Raw genomic sequence first — 20,824 nt, 5'->3', positions numbered from 1 at the left:
TAAATTACTCAGTGTTGGGATATTTGTCAACCTAATAAAACAATATCAACGATTTTTGTCAAGTATTGTGGGTATGACGGTTTATTCTCATGGTAAATGTGCAATCAACACTGTGCTCCTTATTAAAGATGTGTGTAGTAAATGTCATCAGCTTTTCACCTGAAAGTCTATAAAACTTTTAAGATTTTGTAAGTTCTCTGTGTCATACTGAACCTTCTGAAAGAAAGTTTCCATGTAGTCCTGAAGATTTGCGTCTTGGTTAATATCAGATTTCCACCACAAATTTTTTAGAAAACGTGATCGGATGGAAGTTTTTGATTATCTGATTGTAAAGAATTGGAACACAAGAATGAAAATCATTTAAACAGTTCACACATGTACATATGCACTGTCACCACTACAGCTGTGCTCTCAGGTTCACGTGAACACAGCACACAGGTGGGATGTGCAGCACGAGTGCTCTCTGCTCCTCAGAGAGAGGTGATGGTGATGATTCCTGATGATGTTGATAATGAGGAACTCTTTCACTGATTTATAAAATGATGATTTCTCTGTGATTCTTGATATTAGGTTGAAACCATTGCATTCGTGTGGGTTTGGCTCTTTCTTGCCGAGTGAGCCCACTAGATGGCACTACAGCGTCAGTGCACAGGACATTTCCTTGTTTCCACTTATCGCCAGAACTTGCTCGCTGTGTTTGAGGAAAACTTGCAACACTGCTCTGTGATTTAGTGGAGAAAGTATGTTTTTCGCCTTTCGCTTTATGTCAGCTGGGTTACGACTGCGACTATGAACTGGAAAATGGGAAGCCGATGGATGGATGATAATGCAGGGTTTCACTTGTGTACAGTGCTGTAACATGAAGATGTAAACTAACTGAAGTCCAGTGAAGGCGTTTACTGTGGACTCCGGTATGAAGCCAGTTTCATTCAACCTCATCAGATTTAGATCGACATGTAAGTAATTTGCAGATGTTCGGTGATCCATGCACAGCAAAATCTCCCGCGTTAAATTAACACTAGAGAGTGTCTATATGGGTCCACTCCTCTGAGTGTTAAATATAACACTGTTGAGTGTTAAATGAACACTTTTGACAGTGTTATATTTTTAAAGGTAACCTAGTCAGTTTTGAACATTAACAATGACTAATACTGAGCAGTGCTGATTTTCTGACACTGGAATATTTCTAACATTTTGAGTTATTTTCCAGTGTTAGAAAATCAGAACCGTTGGTCATTATTTATCTTCAAAACTGACTAGGTTACCTTTAAAAATATAACACTGTCAAAAGTGTTCATTTAACACTCAGTGGAGTGAACCCATGTAGATATTCTCTAGTGTTAATTTAACACTGGAGATTTAGCTGTGTGGGGAGTGGCTACAGCGCATGCGGCAGTTTTCTGCGATCTGCCAGATTGGTGTCATCTATCGACTGTACCATTATAATAAAAGGGGGGCAAAATGGCGACACGTGCCTTTACATCGCACTTTAAAGTGATAATTCTCGATTATTTTTTGTTATTTGTCTCACTATATGATCATGTTCACATGTATTATTTTATGATTCTTTTTAGCTAACCTGTTAAACGTTTATATGCATCAGACCAGCTGACTGTTTACCCGTAACTGTAGTAGCCTAGCCCGAAGCCAGACAAAGAGTCAGCCTGAATGAATTAAGTTTATATAAAATGTCCTTTTTTGGAGTTTTGCTTTATGTTGTTGCTGTTTTTATTTCTGGAGCCTTTGAAAAGGGTGAGAAGAGACTGCATGTTAATGCTTATAATATATGAGTTTGACCTTTTTATACAGTAAAAAGTAGTTTATTTTGTTCCCTCATAAGAAAATGACTCGTTTCAGTTGTGGTGGTGGGAGAGGTCGCTAAGGTGAAGTAACCATTTTGATAATGTTGTGATACAGGTACAACCACAGGCAGCATAAAAGAGTGTTTTCTGTGGGTGTACCTGAGTATTTAGTCGTTACTATCATCAGGGGTGTGTGGATGATCTAGCTGTATGCAGGAAAGGCACTTCAGCTATTGTTCTGTGAATTATTCATATCAATTCTCATTTAAATGAGCAAATACAATAATTTATAGTTTGAAAAATATAATAACTACATTATTAAAAATATATTTTAGATGAACATAAAAAAAGTAAAATTTAGTTTTTTTTTCTCTGCACTTACGATTCCAGGGTTCTGACTTTAGCTACTTTGTAATCACTTTTTACTCAAGAAACATCAATTGCTGGGAACTCAAAGAGTATAAAAAGCTACCAGGCTCACTGTTAAGGACAAAACAACAGTCCTCATCACTCAGGAGTTCCTATTTCTCCACCCTGCAATGATTTAAAGAGGGATTTATAGACGTGCACAGCTTGATCCACTGCCCTCCATTCGTGGCTGTAATCACAGACTGCAGTAAAATCATCAGTGTCTTTAGACTCAGCCCCAACAGCCGCCCCAGTGGTCAGTCATTTTCTTTCCATCTATAGAACAAATTACAGACTAAGAAGACACATTCTGAAATTTGATTCTACAAACTCTGACATTTTCTAACGTACTTAACGTTCATGGAAATGATGGTGATGGGTCAACACAAACCTGTCTTTGTTTCTCCTGCATTCTCTGGCATAATTCAGTGAAAGCCTGTTTATACAGACAGTTCTGAATCTTATGACTCTAATATGCCCTGTGAGTTAATACTTGCCTTTTTTCCAACACAGAAAGGCAATTGTTGCAAACAGGGTAGTGATCTGTACACAAGTGTGTGCTACTATGCTTGTATTTGTGGGGTTTATAGAAAAATAACCTCACTGCAATGTCAGGTGACCCCATAGCACCACATAGGAGAGACCTGGTATAGTTGTAACATTGGGATCACTGAATTGATCATATGACTCCTATCTCATCCCATGATCACTTCAGTGTTTAGACACTTCCATCCCTGATTTGGGGCGATGGGGCAATCGTGGCTCAAAGAGTTGGCAGTTCGTCTTGTAACCGGAAGGTTGCCAGTTCGAGCCCTGACTCAGACAGTCTCGGTCGTTGTGTCCTTGGGCAAGACACTTCCCCTACCACCTACTGGTGGTGGTCAGAGGGGCCGATGGCACTATGTGGCACCCTCGCTTCTGTCAGTCTGCCCCAGGCTGGGGCAGCTGTGGCTACAACTGTAGCTTGTCTCCACCAGTGTGTGAGAGTGAATGAATAGTGGAATTGTACAGTGCTTTGAGGGCCCTGAAATGTGCTATATAAATGCAATCCATTATTATTATTTCACATGGTGGTTATCATGGCTGGAAGCAACTGCATGTAGATTGTTTTGAAGAAAACTGATTTTGATTTTGATTTTGATCATATAAAATTAATTATTTTGACCAGCACTAAGCTTTGTTAGGAGTTAAACAGCTGCAGACCAAATAATATGACTAACAGTATATTAAATAGGCAAGCTGTAATGCATTTGCCCCCTGCTAATTTTAAGCCACTATGCTAATAAAGTTAGTTAAACAATGACCGACAAGGGTGGGGTGAGTTGCAACATATGCTTTCAATGTGTTACAACAATCCCCTTCCCCAAAGTATGAATAGATTATTGATTTTAAATATGCTAACACATATACTTTTACAGCATGTCTAGATAGTGGAAAAGAAAAACTGATCAAGGTATGCCTGCTAATATTTTTAAAAAAGAAAAAGGCATCTGATGGGGTCTCAACGAAGGGTGAGTCAGTCAGATCTTCCATGTAACACTGAGCAGACTCCAAGTCATTGCAAAAGCTTATGGAAGAATAACAGAAAAAAGCAAACATGGAAAAAGAATATCTTAGGAAAAATAAATGCAAGCAGAAGGAAAAAGAAAGTGAAATCTGCCCAAAATTTTTTTGAAAAATAACGCTGAAGATTCTGAGACAATGAATGACGAAAACCTTTGCACTGACTGTATAAAGCCATTTGGTAACTCAAAGGCAAAAGAAGTTTGGGTAACATTTACCCTGTGCAGTCTTTGGGCCCACCAAGCCTGCACTCCAGAGCTACCAACATTCATCTGTCAACATTGTGAATCTGATTAAGAATATACATGCACACTGCCATTGGTTTTTTTGAGACAGATAATATACAACAACATTGTGTATGTGTGGTGTTGAGCTTTAACAACACACCAAATCACACCCTGAACCTGCTGGTCCACTCATCCCCTGCAGCCATGCCGCAGAACACACCCAACCACAAAGACCTATATCTTTTTCGGACAGGTGCATTGTACCTGTTTGTACCTGTCACTGAACTGTTTATTGAGTATTTGTGTTTGTTCTCTTAAGCTAATTTACACACCCACTCACAGCAGAGTGCATTTGGGTTTTGTTTAGTCACAAAGAGAGTTCTTTTATTCCAACAAACCAGCAGTCCCCAACCTTTTTTGCACCATGGACTGGTTTAATGGCAGACAATATTTTCACTGACCGGCCTTTAAGGTGTTGCGGATAAATACAACAAAATAAAATGATACGACCAAGACTAAAACTGTGGTATTTTTTAAATTACTTTATTAGTAGCGTCCTCCTGAAATGTGCCAACAACATTGAGAGCAACATCCTCCTCTCTGCCCTTTAATGGTCTCTGGTATTTCTTTCAAAATAAGACACACAACTACAACACAGGAAAAGACCCAGGGAAACAGAGTTAATGATAAAAACCTTGAAAACCATAAATTTCACACCTGGGCCTCAACTCTCGTGGCCCAGTACCAAACATGGCCCGGGGGTTTGGGACCGCTGCAATAAACCACTCTTTGAAGCATGTCCTCTGGTGTGGGCTCTGTTTTTTTGTTTCTTTTGTCTAATTGTTACAACAATTAGACAACAACAACAACAACAGCATTTGTTACAACCCTGTGCTTGTGCTATGGGCTTAAAGTAGTGTTGTGCGCCACATCCCCAGTGAGCTCCCGATGAAGGCTCTTAGGATCCTGTTGATCTTATATAATTTATAAGCATTCCAGGATCCATGTGTGTGGCATCGAGTCTTAGGCCTTCTTGTAGTCAATCCAGGCAGTGCACAGGCTGGTCAGTTGGGAGACTGCTCTGTCTACCAGGGGTTGGTGTTTCGCTCCTCTGGTATTCCTGCCTTTCTGTGCCCCGCTCAAGTTTTGAGCCATGTGCCTGTTCATCTTAGCCGCTATGATGCCTGACAGGGGCTTCTGTGTGGTACAGATTATTGGCCAGTAGTTAGATGGGACTGTCCCTTCTGGGGGTCTTTGGGATTTAGGGCTGTCCGGCCTTCAGTAAACCATACTGGGTGTCTCTCGTAGACTAGTAGCTGGTTCATTTATGCTGCCAGATGCTCGTGAAGTGCAGTCAGCTTCTTCAGCCAGTAGGCGTGAACCGTGCTCTTTTCATACTGAAGACCCTTTCTTGGATATCTGCCACTGCGATGGTTACTGGACTCTGTTCATGAAGGTTGCTGTGGTCTGCCCTCAGATCCACTAGCCACTGAGCATTGCCATTATGGGTTGCGTCCGTCTCCTATATGCTCTTCCAGTATTGCTCCATCTCAAGCCTTGGTGGTGCTGTTCTCATATTGTTCCTCCTACCACTGAGAGTACAACTTGGATGGTTCTGTGGCAAACAGCTGGTTTATTCTCCTGCCTTCGATCTCTTGGGTATACTTCTTCAAACGGCTGGCCAAGGCTGTGATTCTTTGCTTGGCAGTTTCCAAGGCCTCAGGTATGGACAGTTTGCTGTACTTTTTAGGCACTTTCTTCATTTGACCTTTCTGACACTCTGATAGTTGGCTTATCTCCCTCTGCACTACCTTGATTTTGGCTTCTAGCCTCCTTCATGGAGGGTACTGCTCCTTGTGGTTGTTCAGCTTGTAGCCAAGCATCTCACTGATCACTGCTACTATAGTGTAGATCAGCTGGTTAGTTTTGGTAATAGTCACAGTGGGCATTTTCCATAGTAATGCATTCACATCATCAAGTCGATCCTCATAGGGTACTTCAAGTAGTCATGGTAACCAGCTATGGAGGATCCAGGTTTCAAGTTTCATCATGATCCTATGTTTCAGGTCAGTTCCTCTCACACTTGGGGCTTGGTACCCAATCTCGGGTGGGGGTGATGATATCTCCTCCCTGACCTGTCATCCTGGCTCTTCCTTGCAGCAGTAGCATTCCAATAGCACCCGATTTTCAGCCTGTCAGTGCGTTTGGCAAATCAAGCATATAAACTGTTTTGGGTTTTTTTTGTATTATCTGATGCATATGGACCAATGCTGATGTGAATGCTGATTGCAGATTGCAGCTTTTTCATAAGGTGCTGGCTTTGATCCTTTCTTTAATTTGATATTGTATTTGTTTGAGCAGAATGCAAATGTGAGTGTGGAGGCAAAAAAATGTTGTTAATTGCAGGAATAATGATAGCTAACGGTACTAGACTTGTGTCAGTAAGGATTGCACTTGAACTTGAATAGAATATTTAAAGTGGCTCACGCCTTGATCTTTATCTCCTACAGCTCTAACAGCAGTGATCCAAACACAGCAGACTGTGCTGGCAGCAGTGGGAGAAGATGCTGAATTCAGCTGTCAGCTCTTGGACACTAAAGACGTCGTTCAGGTCACATGGCAGAAAATCTCACATGATGTGGAGACAAATGTTGCCACCTACAGCAAGTACTATGGTGAGAGAGTGAATGATGGCTTTACAAATAAAGTTGAATTTAAACATACTGGACTGCAGAACTGCTCCATAGTCATCAGGAATGTGACGGAGCAGGATGAAGGCTGCTATCACTGTTTGTTTAACACTTATCCTGAAGGCTCCTTCACAGGTAAACCCTGCCTCCAAGTCTATGGTGAGGACTTTTACCTTCTTTAACCAATAACAAGTTCTTCAAACAGTGGACATAAATGCTTTCGTAGCTGGTGTGTTTGTAAGAACATGTTGATGATATCTCCTGATTCTTCACAGAGCTGCATGAACCTGTTGTTGATGTCAGAGAGTCAAACTCTGCTGAAGAGTGGGTTGTTTCCTGTTCAGCCACTGGTCGACCTGCTCCCACTGTAACACTCAGTGTCTCACAACAAGACCTCAGCTTCTCACAGTACAACACTGTCAGTGTGTCCAACACCAACGCTACATTCACTGTCACCACTACAGCTGTGCTCTCAGGTTCATGTAAACACAGCACACAGGTGGGATGTGCAGCACGAGTGCTCTCTGCTCCTCACAGAGCGGTGATGGTGACGACTCCAGATGATGATGATGATGGTGAGAAACTCTTTCAGTCATTGATTTATAAATTAATGATTACCCTGTGATTCAAATGTTTGGGTTCCTTCTTCCAGGTTTGGATGAGAAATCTAATCACATAAATTCCGGTATGTCAAAATTTACACTTTTTAAAGCCAGTTTTTCTTTTCTATCTGTTGATATTTAAAATGTAATACCCCCTCTTTGTCCATAGGATCCAGGACTTTAGTCATTCTATCCTCTGCTGCGTTGTTGTTTGCCTGTGTTTCTGCACTCATCTCTGTCTGGCTTAGAAAGAAATCTCAGAGCAGGTAATCCTCTTAAACAGCGTTGCTTTTTGTCTTTTTGTTCAGCTGATAAATATTTGTGCAGATGTAACTGTTCTTGAATCTTACAGTCAGTCACATCGGCCGGTTGAGATGAATGACATGGCTACCTGAAGCTACAGTGAGAGATACTCAGGAGTAAGTCAGGCTTGATGCATCATTCTGCATCTACAAAGTTATAAACCCAGCTATGAAAAATTTGGAATGCTGTTAAATATGAATAAAATTATAATGCAGTAAATAGAACATTTTATAAACCTATCACAATAGAATGTTGAAAGTATATCAAATTGATGAAATGTAAATCTAATGAAATAATGAAACTTTTAGCTTATTTTGGATTTGGTGTCTCTAAACGCATCTCAAAAATGTTGCCACAGGACACCAAAAGTTCAAAATGAAAGAAACAACTGGAAGAACATTTTACAACTAACTAGATTAACTGTCAAAATGCTAGTAGTATAAAATGAGGATTTTAAAGAGACAGGGTTTGTCAGAAAATGGCCAAATGTTGACTTTTAAGATTGTGAACTTGGAGAATAATGTAATAAAACATGCAATGGAAAGTTAAAATTAAAAATATGTTGTGACATTTGGAATTTTCTGACTTACCTCCAGAGCTCCTTTTTATTCTTTTACTTCCTTTGTAAACTAATGTAAACTGATGTCAACCAAACTGATGCATATATCTTTCCACTAAGCTATTAATTTATTTAGAATACTTAGATTCTGTAATATTGACAGAGCAATGATATAATGTTATTTTTATTTTATTTTCAGGACTAAAACATCTTCAGGTAAACAACGTGATAGTCCGCGCAAAAAGCGAATGCCTGCTGACACCACATGATGATCTGGGGGCCTTTGAGTGATGAAATGTTTCTCCCACAAAACACTACGTCCAGATGAACAGAATCAACTTTTGGAAATTCATTTGCAATAGCATCAAAACTGCAGTTTGACAGATTTTGTGTATTTTCTAAAACAATGGTGCTAATTTGACAAATAACTGCACTAATGTTGCACTAAGGAAAATGGTAATAGTTACAGGTAAACTGCAGTTTTTATATCATCACTTTGTGCTATATATTTATAGCATATTTATTTTATTTATTTTTTCACCAGTTTTTAGTGTTGTTATACCTTTTTATATTTGGAAACACGAGACCATGTTGTCCCTTAACAAAACGTTCTGATTGCAAAGCACTAAAATGTGTTGCACTGAAACATTTGCAAACCGTTAAATAATATTATTGTCCTGTACATTTCAATTTTCTTGTACTTGGTGCTGTTTATTTTTTACACTGTTTTTTAAATATTTGAAAGAAAAATTGAAAATGCAAGAAAATAAAAATGTACTATAAAAAGTAATGTTTTGTTGTCATTTTACAGATATTTATATTTTCAATTTGACTTACTTTAAATGACTTTAAATGTAAGTCAGTGACTAACATGAAGCATTTTTCAGTACCTTTGGCTGATTGATATCTTTTCTTTTGTTGCTGGAATTGATATGATTGATACCAACAACCAAATTTAAATAATTCCCAACAGATTTTCAGCTAAAATTGAATAACATGGCGCCTGAGGGTGCCTTTTTATTCATGATAAAAATGTTGAGGTGTTGAGGAGAACAGATTTGAAGTTTATTATTAAAAGGACTAAGCATTTGTTAAGTCAGTGTAAAACTTTTGGATTTCTTTTGTTTTTTGTTTGAATAAAAGACATAAAAATCCAAATGTGTTTTAAGTAGACTGTAGGGCAACACCCAGCGTAAAATGCTAATATGCATATAGAATAAATTTAATGCTCTATAGAGCATTAAATAACATTGAAGCACATGACATTAAATTGCCATGTGCTTTCTTTCCAAGCTCCTTGGAGTATATATATATACTCCAAGGAGCTTGGAAAGAAAGCGACTGGGCTTCTTTAAGTTTCTTGAAGATGTTTCACCTCTCATCTTAGAGGCTTCTTTAGTTCACTAGGTGAGAGGTGAAACCTCTTTACGAAACTTAAAGAAGCCCAGTTGCTACCATGATAGCATGACCTTGATGACTGAGAACCTACACAGACATTGACATATATAATTACAACAGTTAAAATGTTGTAAAACTGTGTTCTCTACAACCTTGCCTGGAACAGGATTACCAGGGACCTGTAGCAGGGAGGGTGCTTGAGGGAGAACACCTGTTGACCTGGCCTTACCCCATGGGGCCTGGCCAGGCAGAGCATGAAGAGGAGACATTGGCTTGACCTCCTGTAGACCCACCACCCACAAGGAGCGCCGTAAGGGTCAGGTGCAGTGTGTGCCACGTGGTGGCAAAGGGCGGAGACCCTGGCAAACCGATTTCTGGCTACTGGGACAAATGACTGGGACATGGAACGTCACCTCACTTGTGGGGAAGGTGCCTAAACTAGTACATGAGGTGGAGAGCTTCTGTCTAGATATAGCCAGGCTCACCTTAATGCAAGGCTTAAGTTCTGGAAGCAGTCCCCTGGAGTAAGGCTGGATTATGTCCCAGTCTGGAGTTGCTGTTGGTGAGAGGTGGTGGGCCCCAGGTATCTTGGTACCCACTGGCTTGCTGCCTGTAAGTTGGAGTTTTTCCCGTTAGAGGGTTTGTTCCCTGCACCTCTGGGCCAGGGAACAGGTCCTGACTGTTGTCTAGCTTACCCGCTAAAAGGCAGTTCAGAATACCCAGCCTCCTTGGAGTCCCAGGGTGGGGTGCTCAAGGGTGCTCCAGCTGGAAACTTTGTCATCCTACTGGAAGACTTCAACACTCATGTGGGCAATGACCGTGAGACCTGGAAGGGTGTGACTGGGAGGAACAGCATGTCTGATCTGATCTGATTTAAATGACAATTTGTCCATAACAAATACCGCTTGCAAACAAAATGTCCTTAAGTGCATGTGGAACCAGGAAGCCTCCGGCCATAGACTGATGATTGATTTTGTCATCAGATCTCTGTCTGTATGTTCTGGCCACTGAGGGGAGGGACTGAGCTGGCTGTTTTCCCCAAAGGACAGTTTTTTTTTACAGGTCTGTCCTTTGTGTTGGACTTGAACTTGAACAGAAATCCTTGGCTTTGAAGGACATTCTTTAGATCACATGACATCACTTGAAGGACATCTACCATTCTCCCATGATGGGGAGACAAATGTTGCCACCTACAACAAGTACTTTGTTCAGAGAGTGAACCATGGCTTTGCTCAAGTTTAAACCTACTGTACAGAACTGCTCCATAATAATAGGAATGTGACAGAGCAGGATGAGGCCTTCTATCACTGTTTGTTGTTCTCTGACAAGTGGAACAAATATGCTGGATAACAAGGTGTCACCAGCCACCAACCTGTAACACAAATGTTGATTGTTCTTTTCATTCAATACTCTGTGTTGTGTTGTGGATGGAACTCTCTGAACCTTTCTTCTTTGTAGCATATCATATAACAAGGTGAAGTAGAGACACATATTTTTTCACTGATAAAAAATGTGTTTCCTTTCTCAGTGTTTTTTGCTGTTTGGTCTTTTTAGGTTGTTGTGACTGCAGATTCTATTATTGCAACACTTTTAGTCACAAAGTGTTATTTTTGTGTTCATAGTTTTTCTACAGTGTTCCCTGAAAAATTATACATGTGTATGTATATGTAACAATTTATTGTCTCATGTTCCACATATTTTCAGTTCCAGCTAATTAATTATGGTAAATGGTGTTTGTAATTTCACTTGTGTACAGTGTTTTTGTTTGCAATTATGACATTAAGATGTAAATAAACGAACATGCAGGATTTTCTTATCTTGGGGAGCCTCAGTTAGGTTGCAAAGATCTGTTACTTTACATTGTGGGATGGTGCTTGTTCAGTTAAACATCATAGCTTAAACATTAGTTTGATCCACATCATCAACGTGCAATTTAGTTGCAACTACATAAAAACATAACCACACAACACAGAGATGTAACATTTCTAGTTCAAAAATAATCTGAAAACGTTTGACTTTTTACAGAAACTTTTAATCTCTCTCTTTTCTGCACGGTCAGAAAAACCTTAGGAGAAGTTAAACAACTGGTTAAACCAGAAAGCAAACAAAGAGCCCATTTTCTTAGTGCTGATATGAGTAACACAAATTTGATTGGTTGGTTCATTCAGTACATGCTATAATGGATGTAAATTACTGGACAGAAGTTTCAAACTCTTGACTTTCCCTTTATGTGGTCAAACAAGTCACACATGTTTTTCCTGTGCAGCCTTACAGTTCACCTCGCATTGAATGAAATGGCAAACATTGGAGTTTTACTTTACGAGTTTTATGTTGCTGTCTTTTTTATTTTTGGGAACTTTGACAAAGGTGAGATAAACTGTATGTTAATTACAATATGAGATCTAAGAGAATTTTAACAGTAAAGACTCATTTCATTCTTTTTCCCACAGGTACAGGCTCAGGTTTCAAAGGATTTTACTTGTGGTGGTGGGAGAATTATTAGTAAGGTGAAGGTGAAAATGTGTGTCATGTCAGAGCTGTGGGAGTAACGCTGGACTTTCTGTTTCAGTAAGTGTTGAATTTGAACAGAGTGTTTGTCTTGCTTGACACCTTTATCTACAGCTTTAACAGCAGTGATACAAACACAGCAGACTGTGCTGGCAGCAGTGGGAGAAGATGCTGAATTCAGCTGTCAGCTCTTGGAGACTAAAGATGTCGTTCAGGTCACATGGCAGAAAATCTCACAAGATGTTGAGACAAATGTTGCCACCTACAACAAGTACTTTGGTCAGAGAGTGAATGATGGCTTTAAAGATAAATTTAAGTTTAAACATACTGAACTACAGAAAAAAAATCATTTCCGCTAGGGGGCGTGTTATGGAGTAGACGCGCAAACCACGAGCTCCCATTTATCTGTTAAATTACTTTATGGTTCACCTATTGTGGCCCAATTCAGAGATTTCTTAAGCTCTATTAAGAAAGTCAGCATTGTTTTAGCTGTTTTTCTTTCCGTCTTTTTGGCTTGTCTCGAAGTGAAATGCCTCCCAAGCATTCTGCTAAAGGAGCGCAGGCTAGCTGCTCAGAGACCGCTAGCAAAACTACCGTTGATCCAGCGACACTGCTAGCTTTCCGCGACATTGTCAAAGAAGTGATTCAAGAGGAAAATGACAACCTACGGGACGAAATTAAACGAGCCATTTCGCCCATCCAAACCGCTCTTGACGAATGTACTGAGAAGTTGGGCGAACACGAAGAAGGCTTGAATAATCTGGACAAGCGGCTGGAAGTTATGGAGACATGTTTCGCAGATCTGAGTAACCAATACAAGAAGTTGCTGCTGAAAACGGACGACTTGGAGAATCGGGGAAGACGATGCAACTTGCGTATATTAGGAGTGCCGGAGGGAGCCGAACAAGGGAATCCCACTAAATTTGTGGCTGATCTGTTGCACGTTGTACTGGGTGGTCCCGGCGGTTTGGAGCAGGCTCCGATCCTGGACAGAGCTCACCGGGCGGCGGTTGCGCTGCCCACGGAGGGAGGGCGACCGCGGCCGTTCATTGTTCGCATTCATTACTACCAGGAGAAGGAGCGGATACAGCGCTTAGCCAGACAGAAAGGCCGGCTGGAGTTTCAAGGGAAGCAGATATTCATCTTTCCTGACTACAGCGCCGACCTGGCCAGACGCCGGGCTGCTTTCAGCGAGGTAAAGGGACTACTACGGAAAAAAGACGGAGTTCGCTACGGCCTTCTTTATCCTGCCCGGCTTCGGATCTCGTTTAATGGAGAAACACAGGTATTCGACTCTCCTAAAGCAGTGAAAGATTTCATTGACTCCAAGTTTGAGTCGTCTCCCGAATGACATTTCATAAGAACCACCGGGACTTTCATACCATCGTGACTATATTTTTGTCAATCAATAAACGGACGATCTCTGGTTTAGCTTAGTTTCATGTTCGATGTTCATTTAGAAATCTCAGATGTTGGTGAGCTTGCCCTTGTTTCCTGGGAGGTTAACTATATTCCAGTACTTGTCACTTAAAAGGGACTCCGGGGTCAGCTTTGATGAGAAGTGAAACAGGTCCGTTTTTCGGTTACAGGTAAATTTGACGTGGGAGTTTTTCTCTTTCCTTCTCTTAATTATTTTACTCTATTATGTTGGACTTTGTGACTTTCTAATTTGAATATATTTTGGACTACATGTGTGATTCATAGTTCAGATGTTTCTGCTTATGTGGGGCTGTGGTTATGAATAAGGTGAATGGGACTCTTAATAGAAGCAGGGGAGCTTTGGGAAATTGGTGTGTGTCGTTTGGGGACAACACTGAACACGGGGAGGTGGGTGGGAGGGACTTATCTATTCTTTTTTCCTGCTGTTGTTTTTTTCTTTTTTTGTTGTATATTATTTGCTCAGATTATTGTTAACAACAACATTTCAGTGTACACCCATGATAGAATTGGTATTTGCGTTTGGAACCACCTTTTTCATCATGTACTTATATGGTGATGACTTCTGTTGATGACACTTCAACTGCTGTGAGTAATGGCTGCCATGTTAACTTTATTAGTTGGAATGTGAAGGGATTGAACCACCCAGTGAAACGAAATAAGGTACTCTCTCATCTTCTTTATCTTAAAGTACATGTAGCGTTTCTTCAAGAAACACACCTTAAGAATACAGATCATGCCAGATTAAGACGAAATTGGGTTGGACAAATTTTTCATTCCAAATTCAATGGTAAAGCCAGAGGTGCAGCAATTTTGATTAATAAGAATACTCCATTTATAGTCTCTCACACAATAGCTGACCCAAATGGTCGCTATGTAGTGGTGACAGGGTCCCTGTTTAATACTTCACTTATTTTAGCAAACGTATATGCTCCGAATTGGAATGACTCAACTTTTTTCAATGACTTTCTTAATTCCCTTCCACAGATCAATACACACCAATTGATCCTTGGAGGGGACATGAATACTGTTATGGATCCAGTACTAGATCGCTCCTCAGATAAAAGACTTCCACTCCCTAAATCCTCATTAGTGTTACAGTCATATTTACAAACCTATGGGGCTGTTGATGCGTGGCGATTTCTCTACCCCTCCACTAAACAATATTCCTTTTTTTCTGCAGTGCATCAAACGTATTCTCGTATAGACTACTTTTTTGTTGACAAAAAATTGCTTCCCAATATCAAGACTTGTAAATACAGTAGCATAGTAATATCTGATCACAGTCCACTTGTTTTGGAACTCAGCTTCCCGGATGAACCCTTTGTGTACTCCTGGAGACTCAATCCTCTTTCTTTGTCAGATAAGGAGTTTGTGGAATATCTTTCCCAACAAATTGATGTCTTTTTAAGAACAAACATTACGCCTGGCATGGCCTATAGTACGATTTGGGAAAGCTTAAAAGCATTCTTACGGGGCCATATTATATCATACTGTTCATATACTAGAAAACAGAAAAAGAAACGTCTTTCTGAATTGATACACCTTATTTCGCAATTGGATGAGCAACACTCTACAACCCCCTCTCCAGAACTGTATAAACAAAGACTAACGTTACAAACTGAATTTAATTTAATCTCAACCCGGCAGTCAGAGTCTATGATTCTTAAATCTAGAGGAAGATGGTATGAACACGGAGAAAAAGCATCTAAAATTTTAGCACATCAGCTTCGTAAATCAGAAGCAACTCGTATAATCCCTGAAATTAGGACTAAATCTGGACATGTCACCACTACTCCACAAAAAATAAATGAGAGTTTCAGAATATTCTATTCCAGTCTCTATGATTCTGAATCTTTAAACGCGCCTGAATTGTTTGAGGCTTTTTTTGATGGAATGACAGTTCCGACTTTGACCTCGGCATTCAGAGACCAATTGGAAGAGCAAATTACAGTGGAAGAAATTAAATTGGCGATTAGCTCAATGCAGAATGGCAAATCCCCGGGTCCGGATGGGTATCCGGTTGAATTTTTCAAGACCTTTAAAGACAGTTTATCACCTCTATTACGGGACATGTTCATTGAGTCATTGGTTTCAAAATGTCTTCCCCTAACGCTTCGACAAGCAACCATCTCACTCCTATTGAAGCCAAATAAGGATCCATCAGAGTGTTCATCATATCGTCCTATATCACTCTTAAATGTAGATTTAAAAATACTGTCAAAAACACTTGCTCTCAGGCTAGAGCAATATCTACCATTGTTAGTTTCTCCAGATCAGACAGGTTTTGTGAAGGGTAGGCATGGTTTTTTCAACCTGCGCAGGTTTTTAAACATATTACACACCAAGTCAACTACGACCCCTGAAATTGCCTTATTACTCGATGCTGAGAAGGCATTTGACCGGGTGGAGTGGGATTATCTGTTTTATACTCTACATAAATTTGGATTCGGCCCTAATTTCATTTCATGGATTCGGTTACTTTACTCCTCACCTATGGCACGTGTTAGAACAAATTCGTTATTCTCTTCTTATTTCCCACTTCTCCGTGGTACGAGACAAGGTTGTCCCTTATCCCCTCTTCTTTTTGCATTATCAATTGAACCATTGGCGATTAAACTGCGGGCTAACAGTTGCATTAAGGGCATCTTCAGAGGTGACCAGGAGCACAAAATATCCTTATATGCTGACGACCTCCTGCTGTATATGTCAGAGCCTTTATGCTCTCTTCCCCGTGCTCTTGCCATTCTTGAATGTTTTGGTAATATTTCGGGTTACAAGTTGAACCTACATAAAAGTGAACTTCTCTGTGTCAACTCTATAGCCAGGAAGATTTCATTTTCAGATTTTCAATTTAACGTTAAATCAGGGTATGTGACCTATCTGGGGGTTAAGGTTACCCACTCATACAAAGGTCTTTATGAAAGAAACTTTGTCCCGCTGCTTAAGAATACTGAGACAGATCTTCAGAGATGGAACAATTTACCACTGTCATTAATTGGCCGCATCAATTCTATCAAAATGAACATACTACCCAAGTTCCTTTATTTATTTCAATGTATCCCATGCTACTTACCCAATAAGTATTTTATAACACTGAATAAGCATATCTCTGCATTTATTTGGAATGGCAAAAGTCCACGAATTCGCAAAGATTTCATGCAGAGGACTAGACCAATGGGTGGATTAGCCTTGCCGAACTTTCAGTCTTATTATTGGGCAGCAAATATTCGAAATATGCTGTACTGGATGAGTAATTTTACTACAGAGACTCCAGCTTGGCTCCAAATTGAGTCATCCAATTGTGGCAAAATTTGCCTATCAGCGTTGTTGAGTTCAGCTCTCCCATTAGAACTATACACCCATAAACGTAATCCTTTGTTGTATGACTCGCTCAGAATCTGGGTGCAATGTAGGAAAAGGTTGGGGTTACACTTAATGTCAATTAAAGCACCTATCTGCTCAAATCATATGTTCCCACCCTCCATGATGGATTCTGCCTTTAAAATATGGGAAAGTAATGGCCTTAGAAATATCAAAGACCTTTTTGTAGATGGGATTTTTGCCTCATTCACGCAGCTCCTGAAGCAGTTTAATGTTCCTCGGCAACATTTTTTCCGCTATCTACAAATTCGCCACTTTGTAAAGAGTCGATTTCCTTCGTTTCCGGAACTACCTGAGGAAACTTCTTTGGATAAAATTATTAATATAAACGTTCATAAGAGAGGGGCGATTAAAGAAATTTATGCTATATTATTAGATCTTCAATCTCCTTCTCTCTCCATCCTTAAAGCACAGTGGGAGAAAGACCTTGGGATGACTATAACAGATGAACTCTGGCAATCTTTTCTCCGGAGGGTACACTCTTCTTCGATATGTGCCAGGCATGGGCTCCTTCAATTCAAGGTCCTACACCGATTACATATCTCCAAGGAAAAGTTAGCCAAGTTCTATCCAGGGGCTGACCCTCTGTGTAACAGATGTAAAGCAGAAACAGGTTCGCTCCTTCATACCTTTTGGACATGCCCCAATCTTCATAACTATTGGGTGTCTATATTTAACACTCTGTCAGAGATGTATAACGTTAAATATGACCCCTCTGTTCTAACGGCTATCTTTGGGGTGATACCTCAAGACATCACTTTGCCAAAATACTATTCGAATTCTATTGCCTTTGCTTCACTTATCGCAAGGCGCCTTATACTTTTAAGATGGAAGCAGGAAGCTCCTCCCACACATGAACAGTGGCTTGCAGAGCTCATGAGGTTTTTACATTTAGAAAAGATGAGATATACACTGGCAGGTTCAACCACCAAATTTCTTAAGGCATGGCAGCCGTTCCTGATGTACATGGAAACGTTTAAAATGACCACCTTATCATGACCAGATGCCATATCTCTATATCACTATCATAGTTAACTGTACACTGAATGTCCCTTATACATTTTATTTTTATATTTGTTTGTTGTTGTTTGTTTTTTGTTGTTTTGTAGGGGTTTCTTTGGTTTGTTTGTTTTTCCCTTTCTATTTCTGTTATCTTTTGGGGTATTGTAAATACTGAACAGCAAACTACTTTATGTTCAATGTTTTGTTATTAACATGCTGCTGTGACTGAAAATAAAATTTATAAAAAAAATAAATAAATAAACATACTGAACTACAGAACTGCTCCATAGTTATCAGGAATGTGATGCAGCAGGATGAAGGATGCTATCACTGTCTGTTTAACACTTATCCTGAAGGCTCTCTGACAGGTAGACCCTGCCTCCAAGTCTATGGTAAGAACTTATATGTTCTTTAACCGGATTAGACTGAAAGAAACCATGATGCTGTAAAATACTTTAGAAGCTTGTTTCTTCTTGACAACATAGTCCTTATAATATCTCCTGATCCTTCACAGAGCTGCATGAACCTGTTGTTGATGTCAGAGAGTCAAACTCTACTGAAGAGTGGGTTGTTTCCTGTTCAGCCACTGGTCGACCTGCTCCCACTGTAACACTCAGTGTCTCACAACAAGACCTCAGCTTCTCACAGTACAACACTGTCAGTGTGTCCAACACCAACGCTACATTCACTGTCACCACTACAGCTGTGCTCTCAGGTTCACGTAAACACAGCACACAGGTGGGATGTGCAGCACGAGTGCTCTCTGCTCCTCACAGAGAGGTGATGGTGACGATTCCTGATGATAACGGTGAGAAACTGAACTCAGTGATTTATAAATTGATGACTACTTTGTGATTGTAACTTTTATGTTTCTTCTACCAGAGCTAGATGAGAAATCAGGATCTGATCCCAGGAATTTAGGTGTGTTAACATTTGTATGTTTTAAATGTAGTTTTTGTCCTGTTGAGTTTACTGTCTTTTGATAGTTGCTCAAATTATTATATTCTTCTTTCTCATGTTTGTCTCAAAGGAATCAGAATTTCAGCCATTCTGTTGTCTGTGATGTTGTTGGTGGCCTGTGTTACTGCACTCATTTTTGTCTGGTATAGAAAGAAATCTCAGAGCAGGTACTCGTTTTGAACAGTGTTGTTGATTGTTCTTTTTTCAGTTAATAAATATTTAACTGTTCTTGAATATTTCAGTCAGTTTCACAGGCAGGTTGAGATGAATCTTATACTTACCTGAATCTACGATGAGAAATAAAGGGGTAAGTCACTCTTGATCCGTCATTCTGGACCCATGAAGTTACAACCCCAGTTGTGAAAAAGTTGGATTACTGTTAAATATAAATTAAAACATATTTCAATAATTAGAAAAAGCTCATGAACCTATCATTTAACAACAACAGAATATAGTAAGCATATCAAATGTAATGAAGTAATAAAATGTGACATTTTATTATTGTGTGAAAATACTAGAAATAATTTCATGAAAATATTTAGCTTGTTTTGATTCGGTTTGTCTGAATGCATCTGAAAAATGTTGCCACAGGACACCATAAGTTTAACATGTAAGAAATAGCTGGAGGAACATTTTACAACTAATTAAAGGTTGACTTTTAAAATTGTGAATAATTATAATGTAGTGAAACATGCAATGGAAAGTAAGAATTAAAAATATGTTGTGACATTTGGAGTTCTCTGACTTACCTCCAGAGCTGCTTTTTATTCTTTTACAATCTAATGTAAACTGCATGTCAACCAAACTGATGCGTTTTTCCACTAAGCTATTACTTTGTTTAGATTATTTACATTCTGTATTATTGACAGAGCAGTGATATAATGCTTGTCTTTTTTTTTTAATTTAAAGGACTCCAACACCTTCAGCTAAACAACATGACAAGTGGGCACCTGCTGACACCACATGATGATCTGGGTCCTTCAACAGCAACAAAACTACATAATGAAAAAAAAATTACTTTTTTTTGTTTACTTTTTTTTTTCAAGAAGAGTGTATTACCTAAAACAATGGTGCTAAAATTTGACAAATAACTGCATTAAAGTTGTACTAAAGAAAATATCAATTGTTACATTTACATTGACAGTTAAAATAGTTACAATTGTATTTTTTATAATATCTTCTGCACTGTATATTTATAGCACATGTATTTTTATTTTATTTTATTTTTCAACAGTTTTAAATGTTGTTATTCCTTTTTACATTTGGAATAATGTGACCATGTTGTTCCTTAACAGAACAGTTCAAAAGTTTAACAAGCACTAAAATGTGTTGCACTGAAACATTTGTAAACTGTTAAGTAATATTATTGTCCTGTAGATTTCCATTTTCATGTATTTGGTGCTATTTAATCTTTACACTGTTCTTAAAGTATTTGAAAAAAATGAAAATGCAAGGCAATAAAAAATTGACTATAAAAAGTGATGTTCTGTTGTCATGTTACAGAAATTTATATTTTAAATTTGACTCACTTTAATTAATTGAAAGTCAGCAGGAATGGCTAACATGAGATATTTTTCAGTAACTTGGCTGACTGATATCTTTTCTTTTGTTGCTGGAATTGATATTTATACCAGCAACCAAATGAAAATAATTCCCAACAGATTTTCAGGTAAATTTGAATAACATGACCTCTGAGGGTGTCTGTTCATACATGATAAAAATGCTGAGGAGTTTAGAAGATTTGAACAGATTTGAAGTTTATTACTAAAAAGACTTAGCATTTGTTAAGTACGTGTAAAACTTTTTGCTTTCTTTTGATTTTAAAGACATAAGAATGCAAATGTGTTTTAAGTAGACTGTAGGGGAACTCCCAGAGTAAAATGCTAATATGCATATAAAATATATATAATGCCCTTTGTAGTCCAAGAAGCTTGGACAGAAAGCGACTGGACATCTTAAGTCTCTTGAAGATGTTTCACCT

The 20,824-nt window shown here is 39.1% G+C and overlaps 2 protein-coding genes across 3 annotated transcripts; both read left to right on the top strand.

Annotated features, from left to right (window-relative positions):
- Nucleotides 1-700: 700 nt before the first annotated feature.
- LOC102793341 (OX-2 membrane glycoprotein-like) lies at nucleotides 701-8,873 on the top strand. Of its 2 annotated transcripts, none has more exons than XM_087835619.1 (7): nucleotides 701-956; nucleotides 6,511-6,849; nucleotides 6,966-7,265; nucleotides 7,343-7,375; nucleotides 7,462-7,558; nucleotides 7,645-7,711; nucleotides 8,354-8,873. In XM_087835619.1, exons 1-6 carry the CDS (start codon nucleotides 914-916, stop codon nucleotides 7,685-7,687), a joined length of 855 nt encoding a protein of 284 aa, XP_087691745.1. In that variant the 5' UTR covers nucleotides 701-913; the 3' UTR covers nucleotides 7,688-7,711; nucleotides 8,354-8,873. The 2 variants fall into 2 exon arrangements, with proteins under 2 accessions (XP_087691745.1, XP_087691744.1); XM_087835618.1 differs by lacking the exon at nucleotides 701-956 and adding an exon at nucleotides 1,633-1,752.
- Nucleotides 8,874-10,979: 2,106 nt separating this feature from the next.
- On the top strand, nucleotides 10,980-19,128 carry LOC102793639 (nectin 1a-like). The gene is made up of 8 exons (XM_087835620.1): nucleotides 10,980-11,026; nucleotides 11,819-11,919; nucleotides 12,175-12,384; nucleotides 18,147-18,275; nucleotides 18,398-18,691; nucleotides 18,766-18,804; nucleotides 18,914-19,010; nucleotides 19,086-19,128. Exons 1-8 carry the CDS (start codon nucleotides 10,980-10,982, stop codon nucleotides 19,126-19,128), a joined length of 960 nt encoding a protein of 319 aa, XP_087691746.1.
- Nucleotides 19,129-20,824: the final 1,696 nt, after the last annotated feature.

Source organism: Neolamprologus brichardi, chromosome 23 (genome assembly GCF_056152115.1).
Source record: "Neolamprologus brichardi isolate AB-2024 chromosome 23, ASM5615211v1, whole genome shotgun sequence".
Classification (NCBI taxonomy): Eukaryota; Metazoa; Chordata; class Actinopteri; order Cichliformes; family Cichlidae; genus Neolamprologus; species Neolamprologus brichardi.
Note: the sequence above shows the minus strand (reverse complement) of the source record. Positions and strands in the feature narration are given on the sequence as shown.